Below are 21,742 nucleotides of genomic sequence, written 5' to 3' on the forward strand. Positions count from 1 at the left end.
CGTTCTGCTGTTCCACTGGATTCCTCATACTGGACTGGCTGTGTTAATCTGGCAGTACACACACAGGAAGATTCAGTTTGATGCTAATCATGTCTACGGTATGAGATGTGCGTGTGTGTGTGTGTTTTTTTTACATGTGCTCCTTAGTAGAGTTCATGATTCGTAATGATTGTGGTAGTGATCTCAGGTGTTTAGTATGTGTGTGTGTAGTCTTAATTTTAAATTAAGGGATGTGTATGCGTAAAACAAGTTGTGTCAAGCAGACACACAGCAGATGACACGGCATTTTAATTTCCTGATGTCACAATGAACAAGCATTATTCTGAAGAAGTGGCCTTCAGAACATTATACATCCCAAACATGTGATCAAAGTGATGTTTGAAGTTGTTGTTAAATTATGTAAATATATTAAGCTAATGTGAGTATTTTTTCTTTCTTTTTTTCTAAAGCAACGTTTACAATTAGGCTACGTGCCATTGTATTTTTGGGCAGGTTTCATTTTTCATTTTTTGTCTGGAGTACCTTGAAGAAATACAAAAATACCGTGGTTTTCCATCTGACAACATCACAACAATATCTACACAGTATTTGTTTTGTTAGAGAATAAGCAAGTTCCAACATTTTAACTAGATTTATATACAGTTATCTAGAATGAGTCGTGAAGTGTAATGTTGCAGTGGATTTAGCTCCACTCGTTTTATTAAAGATAACTTATAATGTGTTCGAGGCTGTAGTCATCAACCCATCAACTACCGGTACACATTCGCAAATAATATAGTGCCTGCCTTGTAGATGACTTCCGATAACAAGCAAAAGGAAACAGAAGAATCGTTTCTTGGCAAAACTCGTCTACCCAATATTTTGAATTTAGACTGCGATACCAAGTTCAACCGCTAGTTGTCAATGTCCCATTCGGTTTCTTTAAATGCGACTAAACTACAGTATATTTAAAGACCCAGTGATATCAAAACGATTATTTTTTTCCTTTTATTTAAAATGAGTGAGCCTTAAGGACGTCAATAAACTGATATGGTATTAAGCTCTTACAAAATTAGCATTTGGGAGATATAACCGTTAAAAACTGACTGTCTGGCACATGCGCTTTAAAAAATCTATAAATTCCATGACATCACGCCAAAGTTCTCTCGTCAAAGTTCTTGTCCAATCATAACTGCTTTAGAATCCGAAGAGTCCTGCCCCCTTACTAGCAAAGCCGCGGAAGTGGCGCCTCATATCAGCCCCGTTTATTATGTCCTATACGGTGAGTGATGCATAATGCGCTATATGGCAGATAGGGGATGATCCAGACAGTGTAAACATTTATATTAAAGTCTTAATTTAGCGTTAGTGACATGCGAGAAGTTGCACGTGAGTGTGATCCGGTTAAGAGACACGATATCACAGAACTGATCATATGCGCAAATCCGCTGATAAAACAAAACGTATCTAACCCATTTCAAGTCTACACAGTATGTTGAATGTTAAGGCTCTATGGAAGAGATCAGACATCGCAGCCTTGGTGAGTAAAGGAGAAGACAAACGCCATTATCACTCACAAAAATCACTGATAACACTGATCTGCCTTTTCTTTCTATAGACTTACACCACTGTCACTGTGGCTATCACGCTGTTAAATGCAGCTTTGCCCGGCTGAGGCTGATTATGGAGGACCAGAAGAGTCTAGTGTAAAGTAAAAAAGCACTTCATTGTTTAATTACTAATTATACAATAAAAATAGGCATTAATCCATTAGTTTTTAACATATTTTTTACTCAAATATAAATAGGTGAAATGATAAAGTCATTTATTATTTTAATGGGCAGTAAAAAGCGTGATTGTAAAATAATTTATAAATTATATATTAATCCATCAATAAATACTTCAAAATAAAAAGGGATTCAAAAAACAACATAAACACGAAATAATTACATCATTTTAAAGTGCATTAATGAATTCCTTTATAAATAATGGAATTTCAAAATCTATTTGAAAATGCGATTTAAAAAGAGGAATAAATTATTTGATTTACAAATTAAAATAGGAATACGAGTTTTAATCAGTCATTTAAAATACTATTTTTACTTTTACCATTTGCATTTCCATTTCCCCGCTGGCTTTGCAATTTGATTAGCTTAGTCATTTAGCTTTTCCTTAGAGCCTCTTTATTTAGCATTTCCCTGACACTTTGGGACATTGCATTGGTAAAACGAGGTTAAACAATGCAAATTAGCTATGGCGAGAGAGATGTTACAAGCTCTCTGATTGGCTATTTCCTTGTACATCATGTTCACAGGTATGTCACATGAGCAATGGAGAACAGAGAAAAGTCTGTTGTTCATTGCACGAGTAAGCAGCGTGTTATCAGCGTCTGCTTTTTCTCTAACAGTTATCATAGAAAAGGAAACTTATTGTTAGAACATTGACACTGCACGTGGAAGCAGCAGTGCTGCGGTCATTTTGGCGCCCAGTCTACTTATGATGTGCAGCTTACCGCAGTTAAAGTGACATAGGTTACAGTGCTTATGGTCAACATTCTTATAGATTCACGCGAAATGTAACAGTTTTACCATTATAGCATGTAACTGATGTCTGTTGTGTTTTAAACCAGCATTATGACTTCATAAAATATTACTATTTTATAAAACCGCAAACACACACCATACAGTACAGTAGATGTCTATGAGGGACATTTTCTCCAAGAGCGGCAGACCACACACCGGTTCCGGTTCCCCCGGTCTGCTCATGAGCTCATGATTTGACAGCTTAGTGTTTATTAGAATATACAACATATAAGAGTGCGCATAGAGCAAAGTGCAAGGAAGAGCTTTAGGAAAAAATTAACGTTACACTAATGTAAAGTAGATGAAGATGATCTTACAAGACAAGAAAAGTTCAAAAACAAAAGAGCAATGTAAACTGATCATGCAACACAATACAGTATACAACTGCACAAATAACATTTACATTCAGGCATTAACCAGATGCTTTTATCCAATGTGACTTATAGAGAAGATAAAGGAAACAATACAGTGAAGCGATTTGTCAATAGGAAGCAATGTTAAAACGGCTGCATCCTCTGTACCTTTGGCCCAATTTCGTAAAAGTATGTAATGTGCTACAATTTACTGGATGCAGAATAGTGAAATCTCTCTGATATAAAGTTTGTACTGTAATTATACTGTATGTTTAAAGTAAGTAGTATAAAGCCCAGTAGATGATTCTAGTATGCACACTTACCTGTGCTCCCATTGATATTATCCTGAGATTCTGATTGGTGTGTCATCAGTTATACCACTGAATGTGTACTGCTGGATAAATGTGTGCTTTTGAGTTTACATCTTGACACTTCAGTTCATTATATTGTGTGTTGTGTTTTCTGAATGAGCACATAGTTAAACCTTTGCAAAATGAGGCCGTTTTTGTGTGGGGTTTGTACAAGTTGGTGTGTAGTTCTGAGAATGTGTTTATACTTGTCCGAAAAATGTACATTTTTCATGAATTGTGTGTTAGCAATCGAGAAAAACTGTAATAAATGATTTTTGTTATGAGCTTGCTTTAAATAACCTAAGATGGTTATTTCGAGGTAAACTAAACATTTGAACAAAACATAAACGAAACATTTGAATGTCTTTGTGTTATAGATGTAAACCCTACTTCTTAACTGTATTTTGATGGGAGATTCAGTGACCTCTGCAGTTCCACCTGCATGCACAATGGCTGTAAGTCTGTGTGCGACTGTGCGTGTGCCTATTTTTTGCAACACATTTACGAAGGTATGTCCTATGGGAATAGATAGCATGAAGGTCATGCATGCTGCAGTATACTGATACATGTATTCTTTGCTTTGTATGTCTGTATATGTGTTTTATGTTTCTCCATAATATTGTTTGGTTGTTTTAGCCCAGGGATTACATAGACCTCGATTTGTGATTAAAATAACAGTAAGGACAGTGTGTGCGTGTGTGTGTGTGCGTGCGTGTCTCCTAATCCCAAGCATGTGGTGTCACTCCAGTTTTCTTTATATTTAGTCATGAAGGGGGTGGACACACTTTGTGTGGGTGTGCATGACACTATATACCACGGTGAAGGACTTCTATGCACCTACCACACACAGACCTTTCACTCACCCAAACAGTCTGTGGTAGAGCTGGTATGATAGAAAGCTACAGAGACTAGGACAGAAAGACAGTCATTGTTTCTTTGTTGTCCACAGGCCATCTTGTCAATATGCAGCAGGCAAAATCTGTGGACCCCACAAAAATGGGGGTCGGGAGGGCCATCGCTGTCCTCACCTCTGGAGGAGATGCACAGGGTGAGGAAGTGTGTATTTATTTCTATGTTAGTGTATAATATTGTTGTATGTTAGTGAGTGTTTATGGGCCTTTCAGCTGTCTGCTCAGTTAGCGTCTGCCAAATTTAATGTAAATTTTGTTATAGGTGTAATGAACTGACCTTTTTTATTATTTCATACTGTTGTCTGATGTCTACTTATGACGTTCACATGGATTTTACATTAAAAAACATCAAAATCAATAAGCAATAGGCTATTTTCTACCCTGGTTTTGAGGCCAGCTCAAGAAACACGCATTGAACACTTGGAAGTAAACGCCCACTGCTATGATTGGATAACAGTTCCAAAAGACATCAGTGTGCCATGTGATGTAGCTGTACATTGCTGTACAACAGTGTGTCTGTTTGACAAGCTACGGGACAAGTTTGGGACAAGCTTGTAGTCCCAAACGTACCCTTGAAGTTTCAGAAGACAGTGCCACCTAGTGTCCGTGAGATATTACTCTTTTATATATTTTTTACTACCCTTGAACAATGCTTTGACTAGCATGCAAATTGAAAGGCCGCCTGATAAATTGCAAGTCTAGGGTGCGAAAGGTCGCTGGTTTAAACCTTGTGTCACACATTTCAATTTGCACGTATGTGCAAAATTAGTGCAAGTATGTAAACAAACAAAATATAATGTCACTTTAGTAATAATATAAAATAAAGTGTGATGTATGTAGTACAACTTAAAGTGTTTTATAATACATGTATATGTATTCAAACAGAAACCAGGTAATTACAAAATGACACTTCATCACACCGCGTAGCCATTTTCATAGCGCTTAAAAAAAATGTCTCGCCAATTTTGCGTCATCTGATCAGTTTTTCTGGATCTGCCTTTATAGAGACCGCCAATCATACTTCCCAAAGTGATTATCGGCCGATTATGATCAGAGATCAATCGGAGCACCTCTACCACTGATCGTCACAGAAACAAATAAGCAAATGCAAATTGTTTATATATTTTAAAAGACCAGAAAATCTCAAAATCTGCAACTGACCATTCATTAAGACCTAAGAGCAGGGGCTTTTTGATCTAAGTTCAAACATTATTAATGTATTATATAATGAAAATCCGTTTCAGTCTCTGACCACTCAGATCGGATTTATCGGATTTGTTCGGATTTAAGTAGCTTTTGTCTTACGTTACGTTCTCGCGCCACATGAAATGCCACGTTGAAACGCAGTGGCGAAAAGAGTACTGGAAATGTATACTACAAGAACAAGTACTGTTACATTGCTGAAATTGTACTCAATTAGTAAAAGTACTGGTGTTAGAAAAGTAATGGAGTAAAAGTAAAAATTACTCTTCTCAAAAACCACTCCGAGTACTAGTTACTCGTGACTTTGTAGGCTGTGTTATTTCATGAATTAAGAATAATTATTAATAATCAAATTGAGAGATTTATATAGAAAATAGCTACTTTTAACAAAACACATCTTTACCTTACTGATAAAGCATATAACTGGATACAACTCAGACAAAATAACCATTCTATGTGTTGTCTTTCTGTCAATCATGAGCTCAGTTTTCTAGTTTGAACCATTTATGCGCTTCCAACACAATGCAGAAATGAATACATACGAGCCCCAAATACTGCATCCAAAAACTTTTGTTGCCTAAATTGCATTGGATTAGCATTAACAGTCATATCCGTAGAGGAGGAGCTGGCTGATCAATTACTCAATCCATCCAAGATGTATGTGACATTATTTCTTAGGTAGAACATTAAAGATTTTTACCTGGAGTTGTGGTCCATGTTTTTCAAGTCCACATGGTTCAGGCCTTTAAAAGTTCAAAATACAGACATAGGCAACATGAAATAAATCCATTGGGCTTCTTTCGATGTATTCATGGCGTCTTATTTAAGCGGATCGATCGAACTGTCCAAGAAACTGAACGTTATTTACAACATTTTAAATTGTGAAACTGCTTCGCATGCGTTCCACTCGCATATGTTCCCTACTCACATATAAGGGCAGAGCACTTTATTTAGAGACTTTGTTGAGAGATGGACAATTTTATCTCATGATATAGCCGTTTGGATGAAACTTGGCGAACGGAGTGATACAGGAACTCAATATTTCTCCATATCTCGGACGAGATTTCGTATTGTGTCCCTTTCCCGCAGTGACTTTCAAGTGCTTAAAACCGCCGTTTGATACGCGCCCTGCCTGCCGCACACGTTCGTCCTCCTGGACGGGGTCACGTGACGGGACTAATTATTCTCCCTAGCCGATCACATGAAAATTAAACATATAAAACCAATGTTGAAACCTAGACACGTCAGGCGTTTTTGCAGATATAAGGCTGCTATGTTGTTGTCTGTGTGCTGGAGGAAACGCGAGGACTCAGAAAAGCAACACATATCAGCTTCAAACACTTCAACAGCAGGCTCATTAGACATGGTAATACAGTGCAGCGGTTACACCATCATATTGTAACAAAAATTAGCCATGTTCGACTCTATATAGCGCTGCTCAGATTAATCAGCATATCACATAACCATACTGCGAGAACGACACCCAGAGCAGTGTGCCTACACCGATCGGTCTGCACAGCGACGCATGAAGTTCAACGCTCCATGTCATTGCCATAGAAACCCAATCAGATATTTCAAAAAATTAGAGCTGAACAGTTGCTATAGACCAGGGATCTCCAACCCTTCTCCTGGTAAGCTACTGTCCTGGAGATTTCAGCTCCAACCATCTAATCAAGATGTTCAGGGTTGCTTGATAATTACAGACAGATGTGCTGAAGCAGGGTTGGAGCTGGGGCATGTGGGCATGTTCAAGCTCAAACCGGTGCGCAACGTTCTGCTACGGTTTCCGGGTTGAACGACATGTTTTTTGGAAATGGTTATCAATGGTGTGCAACGGGGTTTGAGATACGTCTTCTCTCGTTTGGTGGGTGTGTCAAGAATGTCAGCCCAATTAGCAGCAACATGTATAAAACCCACGCGGTATTAAAGAGACAGCTTGCACAATGGGTCCAAGTAAAGTCATTCAAATGTGTCTGCTGCATCTCGATATATGCAACAATTGAAGATATAAAAAGAGATGTATTTTGCAGTTTACAACACGTATTTATACTGATTTCATCAAGCTCCGAAAATTCTTCAAAAAAACACAAAGAATGGCCATCTCAGCTGCCATAGTTCAACTCTTACGTCATCACAACAGGGTGTTCAACCGCATCACCGTTTCCGTTTAAAAAACGTTTTGCAACATTTTTCGGGGCTGAACACACGCCTGGTGTTCGCTGGGTCTGGTGTCATTTCAGTTACAAGGACCACTTCTTTTCTGACACTCAGGATGTTCGTTTGACTACGATGGACTTTTGTATAAGAAAAGCTCAGTTTAAAATTGATTTATTAATTCATGACACCTTTAAATGATTGATTGTAATTACATTTCTAACATAATATATCCTTATCTATCAACTCGTAAACTATTTTTAGCTCTTACCGCTCAGTTTTTGTGTGCAATGTTTAGGCATCATCCGCTATCGGTCTTGTGGTATGTAGTATGTTTTACACACAACATTAAAGGAGTAGTTTGCCCAAAACAAAAAATCTTTCTTAACGCACCCTTACTGTATGTCCAAACATGTTTTTATTTATTTTTTCTAAGAGACGTAAAAGCAAATGTTAGGCAAAATGTCCATGTCTTTTCACATTCAACATATAAATGATACAAATATCACACATTCTTTTATGGCTGTGCATGTGCAGTGCTTTCAATGATTTGCAAACAAAAATGTTTGCATGTTGAAATTAAACATGCGAAGAAGTCTGTTTCCATAATATTAAAATGTGTAAACAACATCAATTTTGCCAGTATAAATAACTTTCCACTGTACAATATAAACCCTACTTTTAAAAGGGGGTTATGAGCTTGTGGAGTAGAGAAATTTCAATGTTTTGATTAAGAATGTCTAGTAGAAAAGAGGGAGAAATGCAGTTTTCTCTTTCAAACTGTTTTTTTTGTGTGTGTTCTGTTCACATCAATCAAAAGATGTTGGATTTTATTTTTATTCGTGCAAGCTATAAAGTTAAATGTGCATGCTAGACTCTGCAACCTCATCTCTTCGGATTTTGTGACTATTTTACATGGTGACTAATCTGTAAGCAATACTGAAGCCCCTCCCCTGGCCTAACACCACCCCTAAACCTAACGTCCCTGACACGAAAGCAAATGTTAAGAATTCATGCGAATTAGCTACCTTGTAAAATAGTTACAAATTCCAGTGAGATTGTTTTGGATTTTGGAACAACATCCATGATAGATGATGATTTTAAGTGGTCATGTTGGATGGGCTGTAGAATCCTTGATTAGGTTATTGAACTCTGGCCAACTCATTTGCTAAAGCAGTCATGTTGAATAAGCTGAAGGAGTCGTATATCAGTGAGGTCATATGAGGTCATAGAGCTTTTACACTGACCTTTTAGCCAACCTTTAGCTGTTGGAAAGAGATCGCGCCTTTAACCTTATCTAGTACCAGATGGAGAACAAGTCAAATAACTGTGTAATGTCAACTAGTCCTAGAAAAAACATAACTATCATTCCCTCTCACACTCTCTCTCGCTCATTCTCTCTGTCTGGGGGGTTATATATTTAGCCGGTGACCTTTGGCGAAATGTGGCTGCTTTATAGAGCTGGGCAATGAGGCTTGCCTGTTCTCTTCTCTGGTTCAGTCTTAAATGAAACTCAAGCCACTTAGATTGCCCTTTTCAGTGGGACAAAGTGTGTGCGTGTAGGTGTGTGTGTGTGTATGCGTGTGTGAGAGGGGGAGAGATAGAGAGAGAGAGAGAGAGAGAGAGAGAAGACAAGATAACAGTTTGTATTAAGACCAAAATCAGTTTCTTCCCACACACTTTCTAGTTAATTAGCGGTTAGCTAGTCTCGCGTAGCCAGACCTTCATACCACTTCATACTGAAGGTCTGGAACTTATCGCCGCTTTCTTTGGCAAGGCCCGCCATATGATTGATTGGTAAAGCAATCAATCATGTTTCGTCTTGAGCTGCGTTAATGTTTAGAGGCGTGGAAATGTCCCTGCGGTAACAAACCGGTGTAAATTCACAAACGTGTCGAAAGTTAACAGCAACAAAATGATTATGAGTTTATGCCGTTTATGGCCTGCATAATTTTAAGAATAAAGCGTTTAGTCGATCGTGATGAATTTTTATAGAAACCGTTGTAAACACGACAGGTTACTTCTTAGATCAAAAGATGTAAGTGATTCATTCCGATACATAAATAAGTGGAGTATAAATCATCAAATCTAAAGATCACACATAGAAACATAGATATGGTGTATACATTTTTGTACTGTGACTATTAAATGAAATAATAACATTTGTATAATTTTGACACATTGTTTGCGATCTGTCAGGTATGAATGCTGCTGTCCGAGCTACGGTCAGAGTTGGGATCTACACCGGTGCTAAAGTCTATTTTGTGCATGAGGTTTGTATGCTCTCCAAACAAACACAACAAAACTAGCCTGTAGGTAATAGAATACTGCTTGTTGTGGGCTAAATATGAATACGTTTTGCACTTTTTTCCCATCTTGTGTCTAGGGTTATCAGGGTCTGGTTGATGGGGGAGACAACATCCGATTGGCAACCTGGGAGAGCGTGTCAATGATGCTACAGTTGGTACTGAAGATAATAATCTCGTCTACACCTCATGCCTTATCACTCTTCACTTTTAACACAGTTTAACAAACTTTCTCATTGACTTCTTTACTATTTTGCACACACATGATAACAACAATACTAAGTGGTGAACAAAGAGGGGATGTGTACAACAGGCTGCGTGTATGGCTCCACTGATCATGTTGCATAGTGTCGCCTCCATGGTCTAGCACAAAATGCCAGAGTTCAACCAGAGACATACAGGGTAATATAACTCACTTACGTACTTACTCACATGTTTACACAAACATGTACAAGCAAAAATACAATGCATTGCTGTGTTTAAAGAACACCTATTATTCTTATTTGTATTTTAACACAGAGCAAGTGTAACAAAGCAGTTTGTTTATGTTAAAAAATCTGCAAATGTAAAAAGTCAACATACTTAAAGTCCCAGTGAAATCAAAATTACAATGTCTATGTCGTCACAAAATATTGCAGCGTTTATTGTAAATGGCTTATCAATGTAAGTAATTTTAAAATCTGAAAATGCACTTCCCCCCAACTATCCATCTTAAATGACGTATGTTATACGGCTTGGGTGGTGCATCAGTTAACTCCTCCCCTTCAACTTTCGGTCTGCTGCCAGTTCCATTTCAAATGCAAGGCCTGTTATAAACATCCAATCAAATCTGTCACAAATCTGAGATCCAATCCTGTGTAGGGGAACAAGTATTAGGCCGTGGTGCAGAGGCGGACCTGCAGACCTGTTTACTTCGGTTGTCTGCATCTGGATTACTTTAATTGACAGAACGAACCGGTCAACCACGAACCCAGCAGGCAGCATCTCATCCACGGTGAGGCGGGAGTTGGCTGACAACCAGCATTGGTGGCAGTTGACTTCCGCCATGGTCCAGAAGGGATACGGTCCTTTCCCTCCTTAGGGCGATAGGGCCCTGGCCGAGTATGGTGGGGCTTTCTACCAGAGACACTCTTGAATGCTTACTTCATTGCAGGCCTCGTCAATCCTCCATCTCTGGAGGAACAGGAGGGGAAGATCTGCGGGTCCTTTCAGGAGCTGCGTCCTGTCCACCATGACCCTTTTGGACTCGGTCCCACCCGCCTCAAGCTCTGCTGGTCCTGGCCCTCCTCCAGCCTCCATGGAAGGCATGGGAGAAGGGAGTCATGGGACTCCGCGTCTGACTCCTCCAGTTCAGAGCAAGCCACACCCCCCACAGTGACTCCTCAGCCTGCCACGCGCCCAGAGGTCCACTCCAGGAGGAAGAAGCAGAGGAGGGGATCACTGCCTCTGCTGCTGGCATCAGCTCCAGCACCTGTCCAGGAGGCATTTCCTGCAGTGCCAGTCCAGCCTACATCTCCTGCAGAGCTGCTCACGCCTGCATCCAGTCCGATCCAGCTGGCATTCGCCCCACCGGCAGCCCAGCTGGCATTCTCCTATGCACTGGCTTTCTTAAAGAATGCGCCGGACTAGCCAGCATTCGGCCCTGTACCAGTGGCCACCCAAGGACACTTTCCCCAGTCTATCCCAGCCTTGTCAGACCATTCCTGTCCTGCCCCTCCTACACCTCACAACTCCAGAAAGGGAGCCCTCGCACCTTCCAATTCCACCCATGCCTAGTTTATCCAAGTTTTAGCCTCCCATAACCACTCCAATTAATGCTATTTTTGTTTGCCAATCCCAACCCCTTTATTGTTTCCTCTACTATCCCCCTCCTTTGTAGTGTTGTTTGTCTGTGTCTGTCTGTCTTGTCCCGCTTAGGTTTTGCCTTGGGCCGCCAGGGGGCGTCCCGTCATGATCGTGTCCTTCTTGTCAGGAGTTTTGTAGTTCTGTAGACAAGGTCATGACAGTACCATGTCTTCTGTGCTTGTTGTGTTATGTTAGTAATCTGATTACTGATAACTGATTATACCTCTAAAAAGTAACTTAGTTACTGTACAGATTACTGAATTTTAAAAGTAACTAAATTAGATTACGCGTTACTTTATCAATTACACTCAGCAGCTGCCGCCAACACCCCCGCTGCCTCAACATAAAAATGACAATGGGTTTTGCCAACACTCACTTAATTGGAAGTGTATTTTTAACAGTAATGTCAATGTATCTCCTGACATTTTAAATTGAACTTAGACTATTTCCTGAAAAAAACATGTTTTTATTAAAAATAATATAAAGACTGATTTTCTTGATTTCACTGTTAATACTTTAATAATGGCAAAACATACTATTTATAATCTGCATTATTCATAAATGTAACTATTAATTTCTTTTTAACATGTTTTATGAACATTGAACCTGTTGTTCACAGCATTTGAGCAGCAAGGAGTGGTTTTACAAAACAAGTGTAAAACCAACGAAACGAGAGCGAGTCAACCGTGTTTAAGGGCAGCATTTCCTCTACAACATACTGCCCGATAGAGATACGCGGATAAGCTAAACTGTCACTGTTTTGATGAATAAGCTTTACAATTTATGTTGGTCAGAAGTCTTCTGAACTGTACGTGCCATGCGTTTTACCCTTTGCGTTACGACATAACACCTGTCTTGGGACCATGTCTCAGGTAGAGCCGTGAATTTTAAACAACAGCCGCTAACATCCTAAACATGTTATTTAAGAAAGTTGATTTAAAAACGTCTTGGTTACGTATGTAACCTCAGTTCCCCTCATTTACCTCTTGTTCTGAAGAGCCTGAGAGCCTCTCACGACTGCAGCAGAATACGATACGTGTTTGTGGCATAAGGGACACAACGTCTCGTTCCCTCCATCAGGGAACTGAGGTTACATACTTAACCAAGACGTGCCCTTTCTGTCGGTCTCTCGACGTTGTGTCGAGAACGACAGATGGGGTTATCTATGGAAAACGCCTCAAACACTGTATCGCGTCACAATCTCAACGAAGCGACGGTAACAAGCCTGGGCGTGTCAGCTCGAAGCTTTCGTGAAACTTGTAACCTTCCAGTGTGATGGTCGGGGGGTTCCAGAGCTTTCTGGAGAAAGATGGGTACAGCCCTGACCGGTAACCTATCACGGACGGGGCCTTAGCTCTCTACAGGCGAGAGGCCGTCCGACTCTGTTTACACCGGGAAAGGGCAACTCTTAATCAGAGAAGCGCTGCAGAGGCCACCTCCTACCCGTGGGGAGGAATATGGTGGAGATATGATATGGTCTCGTCCTAGGAGGAGAACGCATGGAACGTGCGGACTGGATAGTTAACCGCGAGGTGGAGGTCCACCTGGGGAAGTTCATGGGTTACCAGGTGTGGGAACCATAGTCATGAGGGTATAACAGACGGAACAGCCCACGGTGGGGGTGTTACTGCGTCCGATAGCACAGGTCCGGTTAGAACTATCTGTGATAGGTCAAAAGGTATCCCGGCCTAAGGAGGAAGGCTGCTCTGCCCAGCCAACCCCCAGGAGGTGCTTGCTTAGTGATGGATGGAGTGCCTGTTCTTAACCAGTGTCTGGGTAAGAAGGAAGGTTGGTGAGGTGCCAATTTTCTTAGCCATGTGTTTGGGTAAGAAGAAAAGGGTAGATAGCACACTGACCCAACCTCTTGGAGGGTGGGAAGGTGCTTTCGCAGGCATACGCCCCCCCGGATGCCAGTCCTACATGTCGCCACGCAGGACGTGAGCTGACACCGGGTTTACGCGAAGGTTGTTAACCCTTGCGAGGGTGTTTGGGCATAGCCAGACCCACAGCTCTACAGATGTCTGCTAGAGAGGCGCTTCTGCCAGTGCCTAGGAGGGGCTAAACTCCGTGTTGAGTGAGCCCTCACTGCCAAAGGGCATGGGAGATTCTGAGATCGGAATGTCGTCGTAACGGCATCCACGACCCAGTGCGCCAGCCTCTGCTTGGAGACAGCCTTCCCCTTCTGCTGTCCTCCATCACAAACAAGGAGCTGGTCAGAGCTAAAGCTCTGCGTGCGGTCCAGGACACAACACGGATGGGGTTGGGTCTTCCTCCCCGATGGGGAGCGCCTGCAAGTTCACCACTTAGTCCCCGAAGCGAAAAGTGGGAACTTTGGGCACGCATCCGGGCCTGGGTCTCAAGATAACGTGAGAGTTAGCCAGGGCCGAATTTAAGGCAATCCGGGGACACAGAGAATGCTTGGAGGTCCCCTACCCTCTTGACGGAAGCGAGCGCCTACAGGAGGGCCGTCTTACCCAGGTGAGGAAGATCGGAACCTCCGAGGGGCTAACCGCCAAGTAGATGGGGCCCTAGCCTGGGTGATGGTCTCAGCCGTATAGGGGGAGTAGCCATCTCAGGATCTTCTCGTCCCATCTAGAGACCAGACCTGGGTGTTCCAGAGGTCTGATCTGGGATGCCAGAACGTGTCCTTCCCCTGAGAGAGCAGGTCCTCTCTCAGGGGAATGGTTCAGGGGGAGTTGCTGTCCAGAGCATCAACTCTGAAGCCAAGTGTGGTTAAACCAGTGCGGTGTAACCAATAACACTTGGTGCTCCTCTTCCCTGACCTTGCACAGTGTCTGTGCAAGGAGGCTTCTGGGGGGGGGGAAGGTGTGCTTCCGCCCGTCCCGTGGTCAGCTGTGCGCCAGGGCATCCGTGTCGTGGGGGACCTCGGTCAGGGAGTACCAAAGCAGACAATGGGTGGTGTCGCGGGAGGCAAAGATCTATCTGTGCCTGTCCGAACACCACCCAAATGGGCTGGACTGGGGGTGGAGTCGCCACTCTCCGCAAGGCGTATACTGACGAGAGAGCGCGTCGGCTGTCTGGTTCAGTTTGCCTGGGATGTGTGTGGCCCGCAGGGAGCGGATCACCTGCTAACTCCACAGGAGGAGGTGTCAGGCAAGTTGTGTTAGCTGCCGTGAGCGTACGCCACCCTGGCGATGTACACCACGGCTGTCGTGCTGTCCCGGAGGACCAACACGTGCTGGCTCTGCACTAGAGGCCGGAGCCTTCTCAGTGCAAGCAGCACAGCCCACAACTCTAGGCAATCCAGCGCAGACGGGGGCTCGTCCAGCGCCCCGCTTCTGCGTGCCCGTTGCACACTGCACCCCACCCCTGCAGCAAGGCGTCCGTCGTCACCACGACGTGCCTCGTAACCTGCCCGAGGGGAACCCCCGCCCGGAGGAAGGTCATGGAAGACCAGGGGTTAGGGTGCGTCGACAGCAGGGTGTCATCACCATGCGCCTGCTGTCGGTGTGCCACGCTGTCCTCGGAACTCGACTCTGTAGCCAGTGTTGAAGCGGTCTCATGTGCATTAACCCGAGGGGTATTACCCCTGCGGAGGATGCCATGTGTCCCAGGAGCCTCCAGTTTCAACACTGACTAGGCGCGTGCTGCGGAAAGCTGCGCCGTCATGGTGACAGAGTTTGGTTCCATACCGAGAAAGAGGGTGCTCGGCACTGGGGAGAGTTTGCTCTTTTCTCGGTTGACCTGAAATCCCATTCGATCTAGATGCCGGAGCACCAAGTCCCTCTGTGTACACAACAGATCTCGCGAATGTGCCAAGATAAGCCAGTCGTCGAGATAGTTTAGTACCCGCAGGAACAGACCGAAAGGGAGGACTCTGTCCTGATATGCCCGCCCCTCGAACGCGAACCGTGGAACTGGGCAGTGTCGAGAGGATCGAGACATTAGAGTAAGCGTCCTTCAGGTCGATTGCCACGAACCAATCCTGACACCTGATAGATGTCAGGATGCGCCTCTGCGTGAACCTCTGAGTGGCAGCTTGTGAAGGTGCTTGTTCAGGGTACGCAGACCGGTGGGGCGCAACCCGCCGTCTTTCTTGGGAATGATGAAGTGCGGGTCGTGACCCACTGAACATCTTGGTTTTAGGGACGAACTCAATGCCTGTTTCGCCAGAAGCTTGGTGACCTCTTCCCAAAGTACTGAGGCGTCCCTGCCTCAGACAGAGGGAGAGATGATGCCTTGAAACTTGGGAGAGTCTCTGGCGAACTGGATCGAGTAACCAAGACGGACCGCCCGCATTGGTCAGCGAGACAGTGTGGGCAGCTCTCGAGCTCCCAGGGACTGTGACAGGGTGACCAAGGGGACGGTCTGCTTCCTCATTCCCACGGGGGTGGTTCGTCGGCTGGCGGAGCTAACCATCTGTCACGGGGGGTCCCCGGAGGGAAGGTTGGCTCCGCCTTTTTACCTGCCTGGCGGGACAACGGCACACACTGTCGGTTGAGAGTGATGACGGCTGTCGTATGTATACGACCTCACACCTCGCCAGGGTGTGAGGTCGGTTCGCCGAGCACAGTCCAGTGGAGTGTGCGATCGGCTGCAAGTACACCCGGGGAGAACGGAAAAACTCTGTGAGTAAGTGGGCGCCAGGCCCTGAAAAGGGCCCGGCTTTGGTGACGAGGCAGGAATCGTCCCGTACCGACCGATCAGAACCGTGGCTGTGAAGGTTCGGGCCCGATGTTGTTCTCCTAGGAGTCTTCCCGTCAGTGTCCCTTCTCGTGAGAAGTTTGCTGACGGGGTGGAGGTTTCCCCCTCGACATCTGCTACCGGGGTGCCGCCTGTGGGGGCACAGGAACCGGAATCGATGTCGAAGGGGTCCTGGGTTGCAGGGAAGCAGACGTCACGCAGGATCTCGGAGGCCTTTTGGCGGCCAGGTCGCGGTGAGAAAAATGTGGTTAATTGCCACTGTCTGCTTCACCGTCGAAAACTGCTGAGCACAGTCCTCGCCGATGTATACCAACAACCCACCCTGCGAGATGAGTGCATCTACCGTGGACATCGTCTGACCAGGGCCCGTGCAGCCTCCTTAGTCGCCCGTAGAGCGCTGTCAGTGGCGGCACGGAAATCCTGCATTATACCCAGGTCGGCCTTACCCTCGTGGGGCTCTCTCAACGCCTTCTGGCGAAGAGAGGAGGCAGCCTTGGCTGCCCCACCATCGAGGGGAGTAAGGGAGGTGGAGCTGGTTTTCACTGGAGCGGTCCGTGAGTGGAGCGCTCCAAGTTTTACACAGCTCCTCATGCACCTCCGGAACCCGGGTTAGCATGAATGACATTTCTGCTTCCTCCTAACTCGACCGCTGGGGGTGGAGCTCGGATTCGTCGGAGCCGGATGTCAGTCTCCCTCCGATGCTGCGAGCGACATCTCATCTACTCACACACCGTTCCCGATGTGTGTGCGTGAGAATCCGGACGGTATGCCACCGCCGGTTGGGGAACGTTCAGAAAAGCGAATCGGGGTGCGATCGGCCCGTGAGCACTTAGCTGGCGGGTTTACGTTCGCAGAGTTCCCCATATCACCAACGCTGCTAACGTGGGTGGTCATCGGGGCCGTAGCCACAGATGTCACAGCCCGGGTAGCAGACGAAATGGTGGCTGGTTCCCGTAGGAAGACAGCCACCCGTGACCGCAATTTCTGAATGACAATCTGCCCGCAGTGCGCAGTGCTGGACGCCCACACACCTAATGCAGCGATCGTTTGTTGTTTCTTAGACTTTTGTGTCGCTAGTGGCTAGATCTGCTCTTGCATGATGAAAATGGCTGACAGCGTGTCTCTGGCGGATGGTGGAACTACGCACTTATAAGTCGAAGTCTGTGAGCGGTCATGGGCGGGTGTAAACAATGTGACATCAGATTAATAGGGGATCACCAACAGACTGTTTTGTGTCACTGTTGTGGTTTAAAGGAGAATACAAAAATAAGAATAGATGGATTTGTATAATTACAGAGTATTTCTGCACACATGCTGGCGACTCAATTTCTGGTAGATAAACATATTTCTGGGATAACGGCCCTTTAATGTCTTGCGGGTGAAAAGTTTGTTGTAATGCAAGCGTTACTGAACATGTACAGAGTAAAATACTACCGGAAATGTATTATTAATGCCTTACACTACTGCTACAGCAAAAAGTTATACGTTATTGTAATACTGTACACTACTTTTGTAACGCATTACTCCCAACACTGGTAATGTTTTTAGGCATGTCTAGTTTTCAATTAAAACAGCAGAATTCTCAAAAGATAAGAAGTGAACTCTGAAGTCTTACAATTTATTATTTTTATTGTAAAACCGTTGGGTTTGTTATGCCTTCTCACATCTCGCATCTTCGAGAAATTTTTATATAAATCCTCGCCCACCAAAATTATGTTCTGATCATTTCCCCTTCTTCACCTCGCTATCTTGTCTTTATCTGTGGCAAAACTGTGGCCTTGCTCAATGTAGATTGTAGTCATAGTAACAGGGCGGAACATGCCCAGATTTGGTCATACTGTAGGGTTGAGGCCTGAAAATGTCCCTAGATTTCATAAACACAACCAGACATCAAAGACACAGCTGTCGAGGGTGCTTTACTTATTCTCATTCAAATGTGTTTGAAACGAAGAGCAATACAAAACATAAAGACATATGATTAAATTCCACCATTAAAACGAAGAGCAATACATTGGAAATAATGATAAAAATCAAAGACATATCATGAAATTCCACCATAGCCTCTTGTAATTTGATTGGCTGGAATTCCGTAAACCCTGTTTGATTGGTCAATCTGTTAAAATTGGGTAGCTCTTTGCAAAAGACACTAGATGCGAAGGCTGCAATCTTAAGCCAAAAAAGTGTGGTGGCTAATGCTAATGCCATGGCTCCAGCTAAAAGCAGGTAAGGAGACCGGAGGCTTTTAAGGGCTGTTAAAACGAGTTGTAAGCCATTATGCATTCACCAACTGGAAGTATTACAGACCCTTCCATCTCCCTATAATAGGAGTATCTCTGTCCACGCTAATCTCATTGGAAGCATCTTGGGCCCTGCAACTGTGTTTCATGCATTCTGACTTCTTTACAATGTTAAACATGCTGTCTTCTCATGCTTAACATGGTCAACTTGTCAAAAAACGAGTTGGGCATATTACGTAGTATTTCTGTGCTCGATACACTCCCCCATTGATCGTACAGATTTCAGAAAGTTTTTTTTCGAACATATAAAACTGTATTGTAACAACTTTTCTTAGTCCCTTATTGGACAATTCTCCCAGAAAAGCAAGCGGCATGGCCACACGGCAGCAATGAGAGCAGTGGAAGGAGCATGTGCAGACGTCATTTTCACTTGTAAGGAGGAGAGAGAGAGAGAGCATACGTTCGCAAAGTTCAGGTTTTTGTTTGTTCACTGCAATTGGGTGATGAATGTTATATAAACTGTTTGATATAACGCTGGATTTGGAGATCGTTTGAAACTGATATATGGAACTTCCCAAAACTAAAAGATGCCGGACATGAACCGAATGCGGTGAGCGAAACTGATGTCTGTGTTTTGTTGACAATGGGTGCGTATGTGCTTTGGTTCAGCCTAAGCCCTCCCCCACCCCCCCCCCGCACGCGCCGTATGTTATCGGAAACAATCGTAAAGCTGTATCTATCTTTTCTAAATGTGGTCAAACGAAATACTCTTCGAAGATACAAAGTATGCAACACTACTTTGGCCAGGTTTGATTGATCTGAGAATTCGGAGATCCCATGTCCGACTTCGAGTATCGTTCAAGATGTTTATATCTGGGTTTAAGGTGTAAATATCCAAAATCCCAGTTGTCTGGAACGTTGCATATCCCTATAGCATAATGTCATCACTATTAATCACCCAAATAATGACGTTTTGAGTGGCAAAGTGCCCGCAAGATGTAAGAAGTGCAGGTACGCTGAAAAAAGAGAAGACACACTAAAGTTTAAAATAGAGAAGTGCCTGTACTGTCTACTGGCGCATGGCCCACTTCAAGCACTGTTCTTTTGTCAACATTATGCAGACTATGTGGAGCCATTGTCCTCCTAGTTTACTTATGGTAATACTTTAGTTAGAAGTTGTAATGATTTTCTTCTTTCTCGTGTCCACAGGGCGGCACAGTGATTGGCAGTGCTCGCTGTCAAGACTTTCGCACTAAGGAAGGCAGAGCTAAAGCAGTGTGCAACCTTGTTAAGTTGGGCATCACTAATTTGTGTGTAATTGGTGGAGACGGCAGCCTGACAGGTGCCAATGAATTCCGCAATGAGTGGAGTGAGCAGCTCCAAAACCTGCTGAAAGCAGGTAAGACTACACCAACCAACACACAAACTACATTACCCAGAATCACTTTCTGTGAATCAGTTAGCTTATTATATTCCGTAACAATAGGTCATTTGTAAATCCGTTTGTCTTTATTCCTTTAAAAAAAAACTGTAGTGCCACTGTACTATGATACTGTACATACCATGTACTGAAATTTCCCAACCCTTGGTATTCTAAGATACTCTTAAGAATTCTACACTATGTAACCTGTGTTACTGAATAACATGGAGAAGCAAATGTCTGTTTGTGCTTACAGGTAAGATCACAGCAGAGGAGGCCAAGCGTTCATCTCATCTGAACATCGTTGGGATGGTTGGATCTATAGACAATGATTTCTGTGGCACAGACATGACAATTGGCACAGATTCAGCCCTACACAGGATCATGGAAGTTGTAGATGCCATCACAACCACAGCTCAGAGGTACACACTGCACACAAATATGGTCAAGGTATTTAATTCTTCATACAGGTCTGTTTTTTAGCCTGAAAAGACATTGATTTGGTTTGGGTATTCTTATTCCATCTCTGCAGTCATCAAAGAGCCTTCATTCTGGAAGTGATGGGCAGGCATTGTGGGTATGTAGTAGTATACATCTATGCATTAATACTCATGCTGTTTTTAGGGTACATTTTCACAGTTTGTGTATGTTCTGCAAAAAACAAGATTTTTATTCGGTTTCCATTAAAGTTTTAAACACCTTACAGGCTATAGTTGTGAAAATTTGTAAATTTATTAGCTCACATGAACAATTTTGTTTTCAGCATTTATCTTTGTTCATGTTAATGGTAGTGCAGATGTTTATTATATATTTCTATATTATGTTTTAAAAAAATGATTACGATACAAATGTTATTACAATACAAATGGTGCAGTTTAGCAGATGTGTGTGTATGTTTTGATTTGAATGTGTAGGTATTTGGCTTTGGTTACTGCCCTGTCATGCGGTGCCGACTGGGTCTTTATTCCTGAGATGCCTCCTGATGAGGGCTGGGAAGACCATCTCTGCAGAAGACTTACCTATGTACCATCTATACACATTCTATCTAACTGACTCTGTAGAGCTGTTCAGTTTGCACTCTCAAACCCTGGAAAGATATTTTAGGAAGTTTAATGTGAGTTTACCTGCTTGACAAAAAAAGAGGTGCTGTAGGGCTTTTGAGGTAGGACTGTGTCTAATAATGTTGCAAAACAAAACATTTTGAAAAATGATCTTGTTATTAAGAAAGCCCCAGGGCAAGTAGCCTTCTGGTTTGTTACAAACTGACATCATGACTGAACAGATCTATTTCGAATTTACTCATAATCATTCTCAACGTCAAAGTTCATAGTTTTTAGTCTTACATTACGCGTTTTATGATTTACTGTCTAGCAAAGAAGCATTGGCAATCGTTTGAACATCATCATTGTGGCAGAAGGAGCTTTAGATCTCCATGGCAAACCCATCACTTGCGATATGATCAAAAACGTAAGAGCAGCACGAAATATGTACGCAGTTTATAATCTTCTAGCTGGTTCCTGACACATACTTGTTTGTGTATGTGTAGCTGGTCACTAAGAAGCTTGGCTTCGACACACGAGCCACTGTTCTGGGTCACGTGCAGAGAGGAGGAACACCTTCAGCCTTTGACAGAATCCTGGTAAATGCTTCAATTTACATCCTCGATGTTATTGGGTGGGCAACAATAAAATTTAGCTATGACCAGTGTTGGGTGTAACTAGTTAATAAGTAATTAGT

The 21,742-nt window shown here is 43.4% G+C and overlaps 1 protein-coding gene across 1 annotated transcript in view; it reads left to right on the forward strand.

Moving 5' to 3' along the window:
• pfkmb (phosphofructokinase, muscle b) overlaps positions 1 to 21,742 on the forward strand; it is a 44,543-nt gene that overhangs the window by 18,809 nt on the left and 3,992 nt on the right. The window contains exons 3-11 of the mRNA XM_056749977.1: positions 4,214 to 4,312; positions 9,732 to 9,805; positions 9,919 to 9,996; positions 19,795 to 19,984; positions 20,262 to 20,427; positions 20,538 to 20,582; positions 20,920 to 21,028; positions 21,377 to 21,472; positions 21,552 to 21,644. Coding sequence (XP_056605955.1) covers positions 4,214 to 4,312; positions 9,732 to 9,805; positions 9,919 to 9,996; positions 19,795 to 19,984; positions 20,262 to 20,427; positions 20,538 to 20,582; positions 20,920 to 21,028; positions 21,377 to 21,472; positions 21,552 to 21,644 — 950 coding nt within the window. The remainder of the gene's footprint in view (positions 1 to 4,213; positions 4,313 to 9,731; positions 9,806 to 9,918; positions 9,997 to 19,794; positions 19,985 to 20,261; positions 20,428 to 20,537; positions 20,583 to 20,919; positions 21,029 to 21,376; positions 21,473 to 21,551; positions 21,645 to 21,742) is intronic.

The sequence above is a fragment of the Triplophysa dalaica genome, chromosome 6 (genome assembly GCF_015846415.1).
Source record: "Triplophysa dalaica isolate WHDGS20190420 chromosome 6, ASM1584641v1, whole genome shotgun sequence".
NCBI classification, from domain to species: domain Eukaryota; kingdom Metazoa; phylum Chordata; class Actinopteri; order Cypriniformes; family Nemacheilidae; genus Triplophysa; species Triplophysa dalaica.